Source organism: Bactrocera oleae, chromosome 5 (assembly GCF_042242935.1).
Source record: "Bactrocera oleae isolate idBacOlea1 chromosome 5, idBacOlea1, whole genome shotgun sequence".
In the NCBI taxonomy this organism is placed as follows: domain Eukaryota; kingdom Metazoa; phylum Arthropoda; class Insecta; order Diptera; family Tephritidae; genus Bactrocera; species Bactrocera oleae.
In genome coordinates, this window is record NC_091539.1 from 68,386,265 (window position 1) to 68,399,160 (window position 12,896).

The 12,896-nt window shown below is 31.7% G+C and overlaps 1 protein-coding gene across 5 annotated transcripts in view; it reads left to right on the forward strand.

Moving 5' to 3' along the window:
* Nucleotides 1–12,421, forward strand: part of fzr (fizzy and cell division cycle 20 related) — a 43,443-nt gene extending 31,022 nt beyond the window's left edge. For all 5 annotated transcript variants that reach the window (XM_036365633.2, XM_036365634.2, XM_036365636.2 and 2 more), the window contains exons 4-7: nucleotides 9,542–9,652; nucleotides 9,746–9,868; nucleotides 10,038–10,172; nucleotides 10,262–12,421. In XM_036365633.2, the coding sequence (XP_036221526.1) occupies nucleotides 9,542–9,652; nucleotides 9,746–9,868; nucleotides 10,038–10,172; nucleotides 10,262–10,954 (1,062 nt within the window). In that variant the 3' untranslated portion in view covers nucleotides 10,955–12,421. The remainder of the gene's footprint in view (nucleotides 1–9,541; nucleotides 9,653–9,745; nucleotides 9,869–10,037; nucleotides 10,173–10,261) is intronic.
* Nucleotides 12,422–12,896: the final 475 nt, after the last annotated feature.

Here is a 12,896-nt window from a genome sequence, read left to right on the forward strand (position 1 = left end):
TACGTCATATACATATTCGTATTTCTGTGATATAAAATAAATTATTCTAAGTTCATTCTAAGTCCGTATTTCCGATAAGTTCATTCTTTGATCACACATTTCTCACTTTTTAGTATTAAGGGATTGGACCAGTCAATGATTTTTAAAAAGTCGATTTTTTTTTACTTAAATAACACTTTAATCTTCTAAAAAACATTATTCAATTGGTGGAATAGTGAAAAATTGCTTTACCTGTCCGGTCCGATGTAGTGTCAAAGCTCAGCACATAAAACTTTAAACGAGTTTTTTCGAAACAGCTCTTTTCAAAACGGGCTACGGTGGTACTCGGAGAGTATCGCCCGCATCCACTTGAAATTTTAACTGTAGTTTCACATTATCATTGCCAAATAACCACATACGATTTTTTTGCTATCATTGCAACCTTTTTTTTCTAAACAATTAATGCTCTGTTACCATTTATTGCTCTGTCGCCTAGAAAGGCCATTTTAAAAATATTAGCCAATAATCGATATTTTGTAAAAAAAAATGTTAATATGAAAAGGTCTGTTTAATAAAGCCTGATAGCAAGTCGCTTCATTTTTCCTTACTCTAAGAAAAAACAGCAAAGTTCGTAGACTTTTTTTGACTCTTGCCTCTGTACTGGCCCAAGACCCCAAGAAAAAAGTTGCCTCTAGAATCAGAGTTTCAAATTTCAAAGTTTTCCTATAACTAAGCGGTTTAAGGTTTCAGCGCTTCTTGTGAAATGAATGAATTTTTTGACCACTTTGTGGCAGTTATATGGCCGTTCGTTATGAGCTCTCAGTGTACTTTATAAAACCGATAATTTCGAAATCTTTTAAAATAATGATTTCCAAGCCACACTTTTGTGGCTATTATGAGAAATACTAATGAAATATATCAATTAAATTTTATTTTTTACTATTCAGAATAAGATTTTATTATTTGATAATAAAAAGGTTAAAATTTTATGAATTTTCTCAAATAATTTACACATTTCAACTTTGTCCAATTTCTGAGGCCGCCTTATGTTTATTAGAGTATTTAGATTAAAAAAAATTTATTTTATTTTATGTAAATTAGAGAATTTTGATTAAAAAATTATTATTATTTTATGTTAATGAGAAATCTACATCATTAACATCTACTATAAACTTAGTGTATTTTCTACACACCTGCTAGTCGGCTGAGTTAGATTTACTAACATTTCCATAAAATTATTTTACTGCTTAACTTTCGTGTTTACTAAAGGTTTGTTCTTTTCAGCGACTTTTATACCCTTTACAAGACACGTAGCATCGTTTGATTTGATCTTTATCACTTCGTCGCCACTGAATTCGTCTAACTGCCTCAATCGCATTTTGTATTTCTTCTTCTTGAATTTATAACTCAAAATTATTTTGTGTATAACTTGGTTAACATGTATTTTTTTTTTTAATTTTTTATCATTGTCATGTAAGGTATGTCATTTTTATTTATTTACTTAATCTTCACTTGCCGGCATTCAAACTGGTTTTTTAATTTATTATAAAATTGTCATGTTTTTTTCACTTTTAATCCATTGCAGTATAAAAAGACCAAAATATTTCAGTAAGCGCCGCCCTCTTGTTGCTGTCGGCAAGTGAATTCAAGTTAACGCAATCCAATACATACGAATTCAAGTTGGTCGAAAAACGCGAATCACATCGCTTCCCGCCAAATTCATTTTATATACCTTTTTTTTCCTTTCTCTTATGTAAAGCCAACAACTTGAGCACGCCAAATCGAAAGAGGCCTAAACGAAACGTGCGCGCGCAAAAAACATGAAAGCCATCATTTTGTACAATTCACCTCTTTAGCTCCGGTTTCGGAATAAATAAAATGTATATAAGTGGTAAAGAAAAATAAATGTGTCCACTTGTTCAAGTTTTTTCTCTAAAAAATAAAAAATAACCATTTGAATAGTCAACATATTGATAGATGAGTGCGAGCGTCGCTGCTGTTTGGTTTTGTTGTTATTGTTCAATTTTTTGTTTAAATCAAATGAAGTATAAGCTTTGCACTTTTTTTTTGCTCTTTTTGGTATCTTCAATTTATTTTTGTTTGCCAATCATTCCTTTTACATTGTTAGTTCCCACCGATTTGTGGGAAAATTAATGTTAACCTTGATTACTTCGGGTTCAACAATTTGCCACCTCTGCAAAACGAACAACCAATTTTGCAGGAACTCGATTTATAAGCTGATTTTCACTGTTGTTTATTTATTTTCATTTTCATAGTAGTTGTAAGCACTAACTTTTGCCAACTACCCAGAACAAAAATGTGAGGTGAAAACTTCGCCACACTGGTATCTTAAAGTGTATGTATATTTTTTTCTGTGGTTGGTGCCTTGATATTAATACATCTGTTAAATACATTTACAAGCATGTCTATGCTTAATACAATTTTCCATAAACTTGTTATAGGCGTCGGATGGGATGGCCTTCAGTGCCTTCAGCGGATTTTTGTTTTTCGGTATTGGCCCATTTTTCTAGAGGCATTCGCTGGATTGTTGGACAGTTTCGATGTCATATTCATAGACCCATCTCTCCACGTTGTCGAGCATCTCATTTGCGACCTCTAGTCGATTTTCTTTTTTCGATCGTTTTTGTCGAACTTTTGGTACGAATCTAGCACTGAAACGCTTCATACACAAAATATTAACCAAAATGTCTTGAGTCGAAACATAAGATATGTTGAGATCCGCTGCTATCTCCGTGAGTCAACACTACCATTTTCAAGCACTGTTTTTTCAACTTTTTCGGTAAAATTAACAGAGGTAGATGGACGACTCACATGATGGTAAGTTTTCAATGACATCAGGGCCCTCACTGAATGCTTGGTGTCATTCAAATACTTGTATTCGTGATAAAGTAGACTACCCAAAACACTTCTGCAACATTTTCTACGATTCGGTAGCCGGGATTCCATTGGAAACACAAAATTTCAAGCAAAGTCGTTGTTAATTTTTTTTCCATGGTAAAAATCGCCAGATAAACTTTGGCAGGTAAACAAACACCGGCCAAACACGCATTAGAAATATGGAGATCAAACTTTATACTAACATGAAAAAGGTTTTACCAGTTTAAGACAAAAAAATTATTTTAGATTCGGTTTGCACAGTTTAAATGGACCAGTCCGGCTAAATTTTGATCAGATGGTATGTGCATTTAAAGTAAGTTGTATTGGAATTAGGTCAGAAACAGTTCATACAAGTAGATTTTATGCGAAAATTTGTAATGCCAGAATTCAATGAAAATTGTGAATTACTTTGGAGAGCTTTAAAAAATATTCCTGTCAATTAATAAGAAAATGCTAGGAAAGTTTGTTCGCGATTCTTCAAAATATAAGTTTAATCATACATTTATATAATGTAATATAACATATTTGCTGCTAAACTAAATAATCAATATACATAAGTTCTTTGCCTATTTCTTGTTTAATTATAAATGGAATAATATGGACAAAAGTAATTTTTAAAGAACGGGAACATAAAATTAATGGACGACCTGTTGCACGGTTCGGATTTAACACCAAATGGCTACTTTTTGTTCGTTATAGAAGAATATTTTGATAAACACTAATCATATATGTAGCTACTATCTTTTTTGGTTTTTGGTATAATCCAGCATCAAATAGCCATTGTCGGATCTCACTTGCTGTATAAATTTTCACGTTTTATTTTATTTAATGAAGTTATTTCTTACTTTGGTTGAGGTTAAATGTACATATTTCCACTTATGCTTTTTTAGTTCAATCATTCGACCCGAACATCAAATTGACATTAATATACTCTAATTAGTAAAAGCTAATATCTGAAGTCATTTCTGTAATTGAATTAACGCATCAATAAAATGGGTGTACAAAGTGTGGTCAATAAATATGTGAAATAATTTATAAATTGGCGGAGGAAAAACTTTAATTGAATAATCATTTGTGCAGAGCAAAAAACAAAAGAAACTGGCGAACCCGGGCTGGAATTAAAGGCGTGGATGCGCTAAGTTGCCCTCGACAGGCATACATACAAGTACTCTGGTATAGATCTTTACTCGATAAATTTGTATTTGACTAACGATTTCGGATTGACCACAACCGCAGCTGAGCTTTGGCACGAGTGTGTTCGTCGGTAGAATTCTTTTGTTTAATAAATCTGATGGACGTATGGTAGATACGATAAGGCTAATTGTGCTTTCAATATGAATAATTTATTGTTATTTTAATGTCAGAGGCGTGGCTGCAACTCACTGTGCACACGTTGCTACAAAGCAAATAAATAGTTACTCGTATTGGATTATGAATAAGCCTATAGACGTGGCAATACTGTAAGTTGATGAATTCCATTGTCTGTGTATGAATAATGAATATGAATTAATAATATATATATAGAACCTATTTATTAAAATTATGGTAAAAAAACAACCTTTCAAAGTGCGATTATGATTTATTCAAAAGCCGATTGAAAGTGGCAATCATAGAAACATTTTTCAAGTGTTCAAATAATGCCAACTTTCCGACTACAATTGCAAACCGAAATTCGTACATAATCTCACTGGCTTAATACCGCTTTTTCAGTGCTCATTAGTCACTTTACACATACAGTTTGAGATATTTTCTGGCTTTCTGCTTTGGCAGTTGGTAGTCATGTTTTGACAATTAAGAGGTTAATGTGCTTTATAAGTAAGCATATCTACTTTGTTTGGTCACTTAGTTCTGAATTATACAACAATGCTGAGAAAAACACAATACACCGGTCAGACGCCTTTCAGCCGCTTCAGAACTCACGTTTGTCGAATATACCGAATGTATTTGTATCGTTACAAACAGATTCGTACAAAGGTTAGGTACAGATGTACAAATGAAGACATTGTATGTTCATATACATATATGTACGTATTTTAATACAACATAATACGAAAATTCTTATCAAGCAAATGAAATCTGTCAAAGTTGACAAGAAAATCCGTTATCTTATACATACGTATATGTATGTACATACAGTGTAGAACAAAATATTTAGATCTACTTTATATTTTTGAATATGTTACTGAAATCATCTGTAAGGCTTTAAAAGCAAGTAAAAATATGCAACCCTGAACTTATTAACAAAAACATGCCTCTATATAATTTATAATCGCATATGGGAAGTATTCGATGACTTCGCGCCCTTCTCTGTACTCTTTGTTCGGGATAAATATATACTTTAGCTTACATCTCCGGCCGCTAGACGTCGCAGAAGCGGTGGAAAAATATCTGTGTGCAGGGCGGCAAAACGGCCATTTTGTATTCTAGAGGATTTGCCACGCTCCTGGGGGCGGTACTTTTGTTCGTGATAAAGTAGAGCCCCTAAAATACTTCTGCAACAATCATGGCTTTCTGCTGTCGCTAATGGTTTTTTTTTTTAAGAAAAATTTGACCGATCCCCAGATAAAGACTATAGTATTATTCCTCAAAATATCTGATTCTAAACAATACATTACTACGTTGTTACTTTCGGCTAATAGTTTTGTATAAAAAATAAATATTTTTGAGATGAGAGTTATGTATTCTTCTTTGTACATATAATATGTAGACTCGTTTCAAAAACGTGTTATGTACACAATGCAGTTTGTTTGCGAATATGCACATATACGTACAGCTCAAAATTACTAATATATATATGGTATATATATATTTTTGTGCGAAATAAACTAATGTTTGGCTTCTCAGCTGATTACATCATTTCCAACTCTACAAAAACTCAAAAAAGGTTAGAAACGCTCACACCCAAATTCCTTTCGGTTTTATCATACCAAAAATACATTTAGCATTAATATTTTTTAGCGTTGACTCACATTCAGCGCCGACCACACGGTTTTTACAGTATAAATCATAAAAAATTGATATTAACTTTGCAACAAGTGCTGAAAACAAATAACGCAAATAAAGCACAAGAATCCAGTTAATTTGTTATCTGGAACAGTCTTTTTTTGTTTACTCGGACTTGGGTTCTACGTAAATAGAAACTCCACCCTTTTCAGCTTATATCGGGTTTCAGTTTTGTATATACATATTTATATATGTGCGTATGTTCTTACCCAACATAGACATATATATCGTATTTGCCCACTTTAGCTTCAGTATCCACAAACCAATTCATTGTCATTAATGCGATATGTTATCATATCTAGGTAAAACACAGCTTAAGTGATATTTTTTCTGTTCTCACCAACATTTTCCCAGAACAAGTGAATGACTTTGGCCGACAAATGTAAAGGAACTCCCATAACCCCAGCACATTTAATAAAATAAATTAAATATTTTTTAGCAATTAGCAAATGGAATCCAATAACAGCTGAGTTGCTATCTACTATCAATTTTAATTTAACCCGATCGATATTTCGATAATTTTTCATTGATAACTGGAGAATTATAACAAAATATAGTTGATTAGCTTGAAAATGCATACTAGCAATTTACAAAGAACTTTAAATTAATAATATTTAATATAGTTATTATAATGAGAAAACCCTGTAAAAAATAATTCAACTAATATTGAAGGTTCATGGGCGCAGAAAAATTAGAAAAGTAAAATAAAATGATATACCATATTTTTTATTAAACAATTGCAATTTCATTCTGTGCAAAGTCCAAACAGAACTACTCATGCATAAAACCAGTCGGCACTGCAATCTATTCTGTACAATTTGGATACATATTTAGCATATATATATATGTATGTACATATCTATGCGCAATCACTGTTATTTTGTAGTGTGTTTTATTACCCTTTACACAGTTTCTTTACTGCTTGAAATGCATCAAATTGAATTGATTTGAATTTTAACACATTGACACAGTTTCTCTTGCCATTTACTTACATATACATATGTATATCTAGACACACTGCTACATGCTCACATTGCATATAAAATCCTATTAGTTACCTTAGTTTACATATCCATATATTTTGTATGTGTGTACACACATTAGTACGATTTTATATTTACAAAGACAGCACATTGTTGATCGCGTGACACCTTTCCACTGTTCTCCCATTCGTTCAGTATGCTAAAAAAGCATTAGTTGATTTCCATTAAAATGCGTAGACACAATTGAACCTTACGCACAAATATATAAAAATAACGCTTACATATCAACATAGTTGCTTTTTCCATTGATCTTTTCGCACAAAATCGATTTTATTTAACCCTTATGTTACGAACAACAAATGCTGATTAAAAAAGACTTCAAATTTAATAAATGGTTTACATATGTACATACTAATATTTATGATTTAAAATATTCCATCATTTCATCCGGGTTGCCGTGTAAGACTTTAACCGCGTTGTAAAAGAATATACCTCGGGTAAATGGTGGACGATTTGATTGATTCAGCGTAACGAAATTAATTACTTGCAAAACAACAGGAATTAAACGACTTTGATAATTTAAATCGTAAGCAAGCATAAAAATGTACAAAATGAAAAACTTATTTTTTAGATTTAAAAACAAATATTTTATTTTATTAATTTTTTTTTTTTTTATTAAAAATTGTTTTTTTATTTATTTCTTGTTACATTTGAGCTCCTTAATTGAGAAGAAAACATTTGGAACTAATTTTCTTGGTCCGAATCGGAGTTTTCAGACTCTTCGTAAAAGTCCAAAAGCAGATTTTGGGCTTCCCTATCAAATAAAAAGGCTTTCTTTGCTGGACTTGTGATGCACAGTGTTATCAATGAATCTGAAGAGATTAACATTGAATTCATTAGATCCTCCATTGTATATTTGCGAGAGTTCTTGCGAGTATGCTTAAACCGTAAGTTTCGCAAATCTTTATTTCTACCTTCCAAGTCGTTTTATTAATTCATGGCTCACACCAGTGATTTTAGCAGATATGCTTTGAAAACATCGAAAAAAATGTTTGCTTGTAAACCGACATGTTTGCTAAAAAAATAAAAATGCTTAGTATGTGCAGCTCAGGGCAGATAATCTTTGATAATTTAAAATGTGGACGAATCATACTTTTAGACAATTATACTTTTTTTTACCGGCCAATGCCTGCTTCCTAAAGTATTTCTCTACAGCAGATGAAATTTTCCCACAAATATGTTATGAAAAGGTTATTAGTTTCAAACACAAATTAATAATATAAGACATATACACAGGTCACAAAACATTTATTTTCTATTAATACAAGCCTTAATCTTGTAGTAAAACAACAACTGGGTGTATACGATAATTTAATCGTTTATTTCACAAATTCCAAAACGACAAAAGTAAGCGTGACAGTTTTAGAAAACTTGTGGTGGTCAGTTAGCTTGTGTTCAGAAGAACACAGTTGCTTACTGTTAACGACTTTATCGATTTTCACGTTATCGATTTCACAAATGAATATTTAAGAATCGGCGCCAAATCAAATTTTACTCGATTTTAGCAGTTCAACATTTGTATTTCGTTACGCTAAATAAATCAAATCGCCCACCGGCGAATGGGACGCCGAACCGCAACACCAAGCATGCAACTTTTTGTTAAAATTTTAACAAAAATGTATATATACATATATATAAAACAAAGCCTTAAGATTCATAGATGGATAACAATAATATCAATTAATTAGTATATAATATAATCTAACATTATAAACATTTTTATAGATTAATGATAAAAATAAATATATTGTATTCATCTATATATTTATATGAAGTTGGTCTTTTAACTCTCGGAAATGTTAATATATATGTATATATTTATAATTGCAATAGTGAGAAATGTAAATTATCAAAATTTCTCCTGTCTTAAGTTCTAAAGACAATACTCAATCAATAAGCCGCTCTCATTTGTATTAATAATCTTATGTAAACAAGATATTGTTTCAGCACGATAAAAAAATAAGGCAAATTGTTCAGCATTCTTTCGAGTTACGTAAACCCGACTATCATGGGAACAAGAAACAATATATCGGCCGCGGAGAATCTCACATGCATTACCCGCTTTTATATGCAATTTTCCGCCATATAGGAATTTTAAACTTTATTACAACTCGAATTTTAAAAATTTTTACTGTAATCTACTTTTATCCTAACAAGAAAGTTTATACTACAAATATAATATATATACATGCATATGTAACACCTCTAGAAAGAAGATCTAGACATAAAGGAAGATCGCGCCGAGTCATAACCGCACGAAAACTACCTAAAAAAATGTATATTCAGGGCAAAAAATTAAAAAATAAATTTTCTCTATGGGAACCATTCAAATGTTTAGTTTTTTTTTAGTTTTTAATACCTTAGCAGGAAGCTCTAATATGTTCTTGGTATATTATAGTCTGTCAAAAATAGACGGAAGCTCATTGAGACCAATACCGTATTTTCGCATAACACTGCTAATTGCTTAAGTTTGTTAAAATTCGCATATTCTGCTTCACCGTTTGTTTGACTTCGAAAAACTAACTGTAACGTTTTATTTATTTGTGCACCTAATTAGAGAATTCCTAATTTCTACGCTGTTTTCAATAACACTTATTACTATTTGTCTTTCTTTTTAGGATTTCAATGAGCAGTGTCCATATTCGCTCTCACCAGTCAGCACGAAGAGTCAGAAGCTGTTGCGATCACCACGAAAAGCAACCAGAAAAATATCGCGTATACCCTTTAAGGTAAATTTATGCGTAAACGATATTTATGATTTACGGTAAATTTATGCGTAAACGATATTTATGATTTACGAATGAGAATTATGAATTTTACAGGTGTTAGATGCGCCAGAGCTGCAAGATGATTTCTATTTAAATTTGGTCGATTGGTCGTCTCAAAATGTGCTCGCTGTCGGACTGGGCAGCTGTGTTTATCTATGGAGCGCATGTACTAGTCAAGTACGTATTATAATAATTTCAATGAGTATTAAGAAAACAAGTTTCTGTACATTTCATACTGTCTAGACGAGCTATTGCTTGCCTACGGCTATTATAAAAACTTTGTCATTGCTACTATTTATTTTCAATCAGTCAAATTGATGTGCACATTTGAACTTTCAATTTACAGGTAACACGCCTATGCGACCTTAACACCGATTCGAACACCGTGACATCGGTGTCATGGAATGAGCGTGGCAATTTGGTGGCGGTGGGTACACATCACGGCTTTGTCACCGTTTGGGATGTGGCTGCTAGTAAACAGGTGCGTACGCTAACAAGCTTAATACTACATAAATATTAATAATAAATGCACGATTGTGAGCAGTTTACTGAAGCATCAACTCTTTTTAGATCAATAAATTGACTGGTCATTCTGCACGAGTGGGCGCTTTAGCGTGGAATGGTGAAATTTTGTCCAGTGGTTCGCGTGATCGTTTGATAATTCAGCGGGACACACGCACACCAGCGCAACAATCGGAACGTCGTTTGGCAGGCCATCGACAAGAGGTTTGTGGTCTCAAATGGTCACCGGACAATCAATATCTGGCAAGTGGCGGCAATGACAACCGTCTCTATGTGTGGAATCAACATTCTCTAAATCCCGTGCAATCGTATACAGAACATACGGCAGCGGTAAAAGCGATTGCCTGGTCACCACATCATCATGGGCTATTGGCTAGTGGCGGCGGCACCGCCGATCGTTGCATTCGGTTTTGGAACACTTTAACAGGCCAGCCAATGCAGTGCGTCGACACTGGTTCACAAGTGTGCAATTTGGCATGGTCAAAACACTCATCTGAGCTGGTATCAACGCATGGTTACTCACAAAATCAAATATTGGTTTGGAAATATCCATCACTAACACAAGTGGCCAAACTAACAGGTCACTCATATCGCGTACTATATTTGGCACTTAGCCCGGATGGAGAAGCAATCGTGACGGGAGCTGGTGATGAGACGCTACGCTTTTGGAATGTCTTTAGTAAAGCGCGCAGTCAAAAGGAGAATAAATCTGTACTGAACTTATTTACCAATATAAGATAAATTTCTGCTGGCGAGTAGGGAAATAAATTGGAGTTGAAAACTTTGCTTGTTTATTGAGCACATTTATAGCTAGCTAATACTAAAAAGCCATTAACGCTAAAATCTACAATTAAAATTTAGAAAATGCGCAGTTAAAATTGAAAATTTACAAAATTAACGTAAAAATTATAAATTATATTTTTGAGAATAGCTGCGAGCTTAGAGGAAGCGCAAATGTTTCTCTAATGAAGCAAATTTTCCTTTCGACTACATATAAAATTTATTTATATAAAGAATTATACTCAAACTATATAAAAGAATTAAGTTTGTTTTATATATAATAACAGTGTGTCAAAATTATTTATAAAGCAAACTTTTTTGTTGGTATTTTTTATATGCCAGCCACGTGCTTGCTTATTATGCATGTTTGAAAGCACTATAAAAATCATTTACATGTTAAAAGTACTTAAAAAGTATCAAAATTTGCTTCATTATTAGAAATAAGCGCATAATAAGTAATTCGCTACTTGAAATAAAAGTGCACTGTGCAAAAGTCAACAGTACACCATATTGTTTATCGGTTCTTCTGCTATGAATGAGCACGATTATGGTTTAAGAGAGATGTATTAAACATTTAACGATTTTCACAACAAGCAATGCTGTTTAAAGAAGAAATCAGTTCCTAAGCAAAGCAATATGGCAATTGACTGCACAGTGAACATTTTATTGGAATCTTAAATTGATTACTAATAGTAGTAATAAAATGTTTAAAAGTAAAAAATAAATTGTAATTTGACTTAGTATTATAAAATTCACACTGAAAGAACGTGCAATGTTAAAACAGATTATCTCCGTTTTTGAAGATAATTATAAACTCAAAGAAAATTTACTTTAAACACAATATACATATATATATTTTTTTGTATGAGGCTTGAGGTATTTTTGACAAAACAATGCAGTTTTTAAATTGGAATTGTATTATATGCAACATTTTAAATATTGCAAGAGTTAAATTTACAGTCCTGTTTATTATTATATTATTTTGAATTACATTTATTGGCTTATAACAAATACATATATATTATAGAGTTTGTATAATATTTAACTAAAATGTCCTATTGAGGCACATGAGAAAATCATTAATGCTAGCTTTTTGCCAATTACTATAAATAAGTAATTAATTGTAAATTGTAATTAAGAATTTGAAAACTTCTAATACAAACGGAGTTGTTATAACCTCTTTTACCAAATGAATTACTACAAAATAGTGTGTTTTTCATTTGTTAAAAGAGTTTGTTGTTAGACACTCCTGTGAAAACTTGCGTGTAGGCATGCAAACGCACTGATAACATAGAAATACAATAACTATTATAACGAGTATATTTAGACAACTTATTTATAAAATTCCATTGAGAAGTGTGTACGCTTGTAAATAAAGTAAGAATTGATATTTCAAGTTTCTTTAAAACTATTAGTCCAAAAATTAAATGATATTGTAAAATTGAAATAATATCTCTACCATAAGAAAACAAACTAATAGCAAAGAGAAAGAGAAGATATAGGAAAAGTGTGTATTTCACAAATATTTCATTTCAAATGACTTCCTAAGACCAACAATAAGCTCTAATATTTTGCATCACTTCTATATATTGCTTATTATGCAATTTACTACAAAATGTATGTGACTAATATAATTGCTTAATTTTGTTGATTTTTACTTTTACGGTATTCTTTAATTTGTTTAAATTTCTTAAAGAAAAATATTCACATCTTTTCATGTTCTTATTATATTTCACTATATTTTGTTAGTAATTGTTTTTATTTTATAATTTTTATATCAATTTAGCATTGCTGTCTTGTAAGAGGCGAAGTTAGCAATACATTTTAATTATATTTAGCTAATTCTACAATCTATTTCATATGACCACTTCAAATTGTAAATTAATTCATAATCTCGTAAATA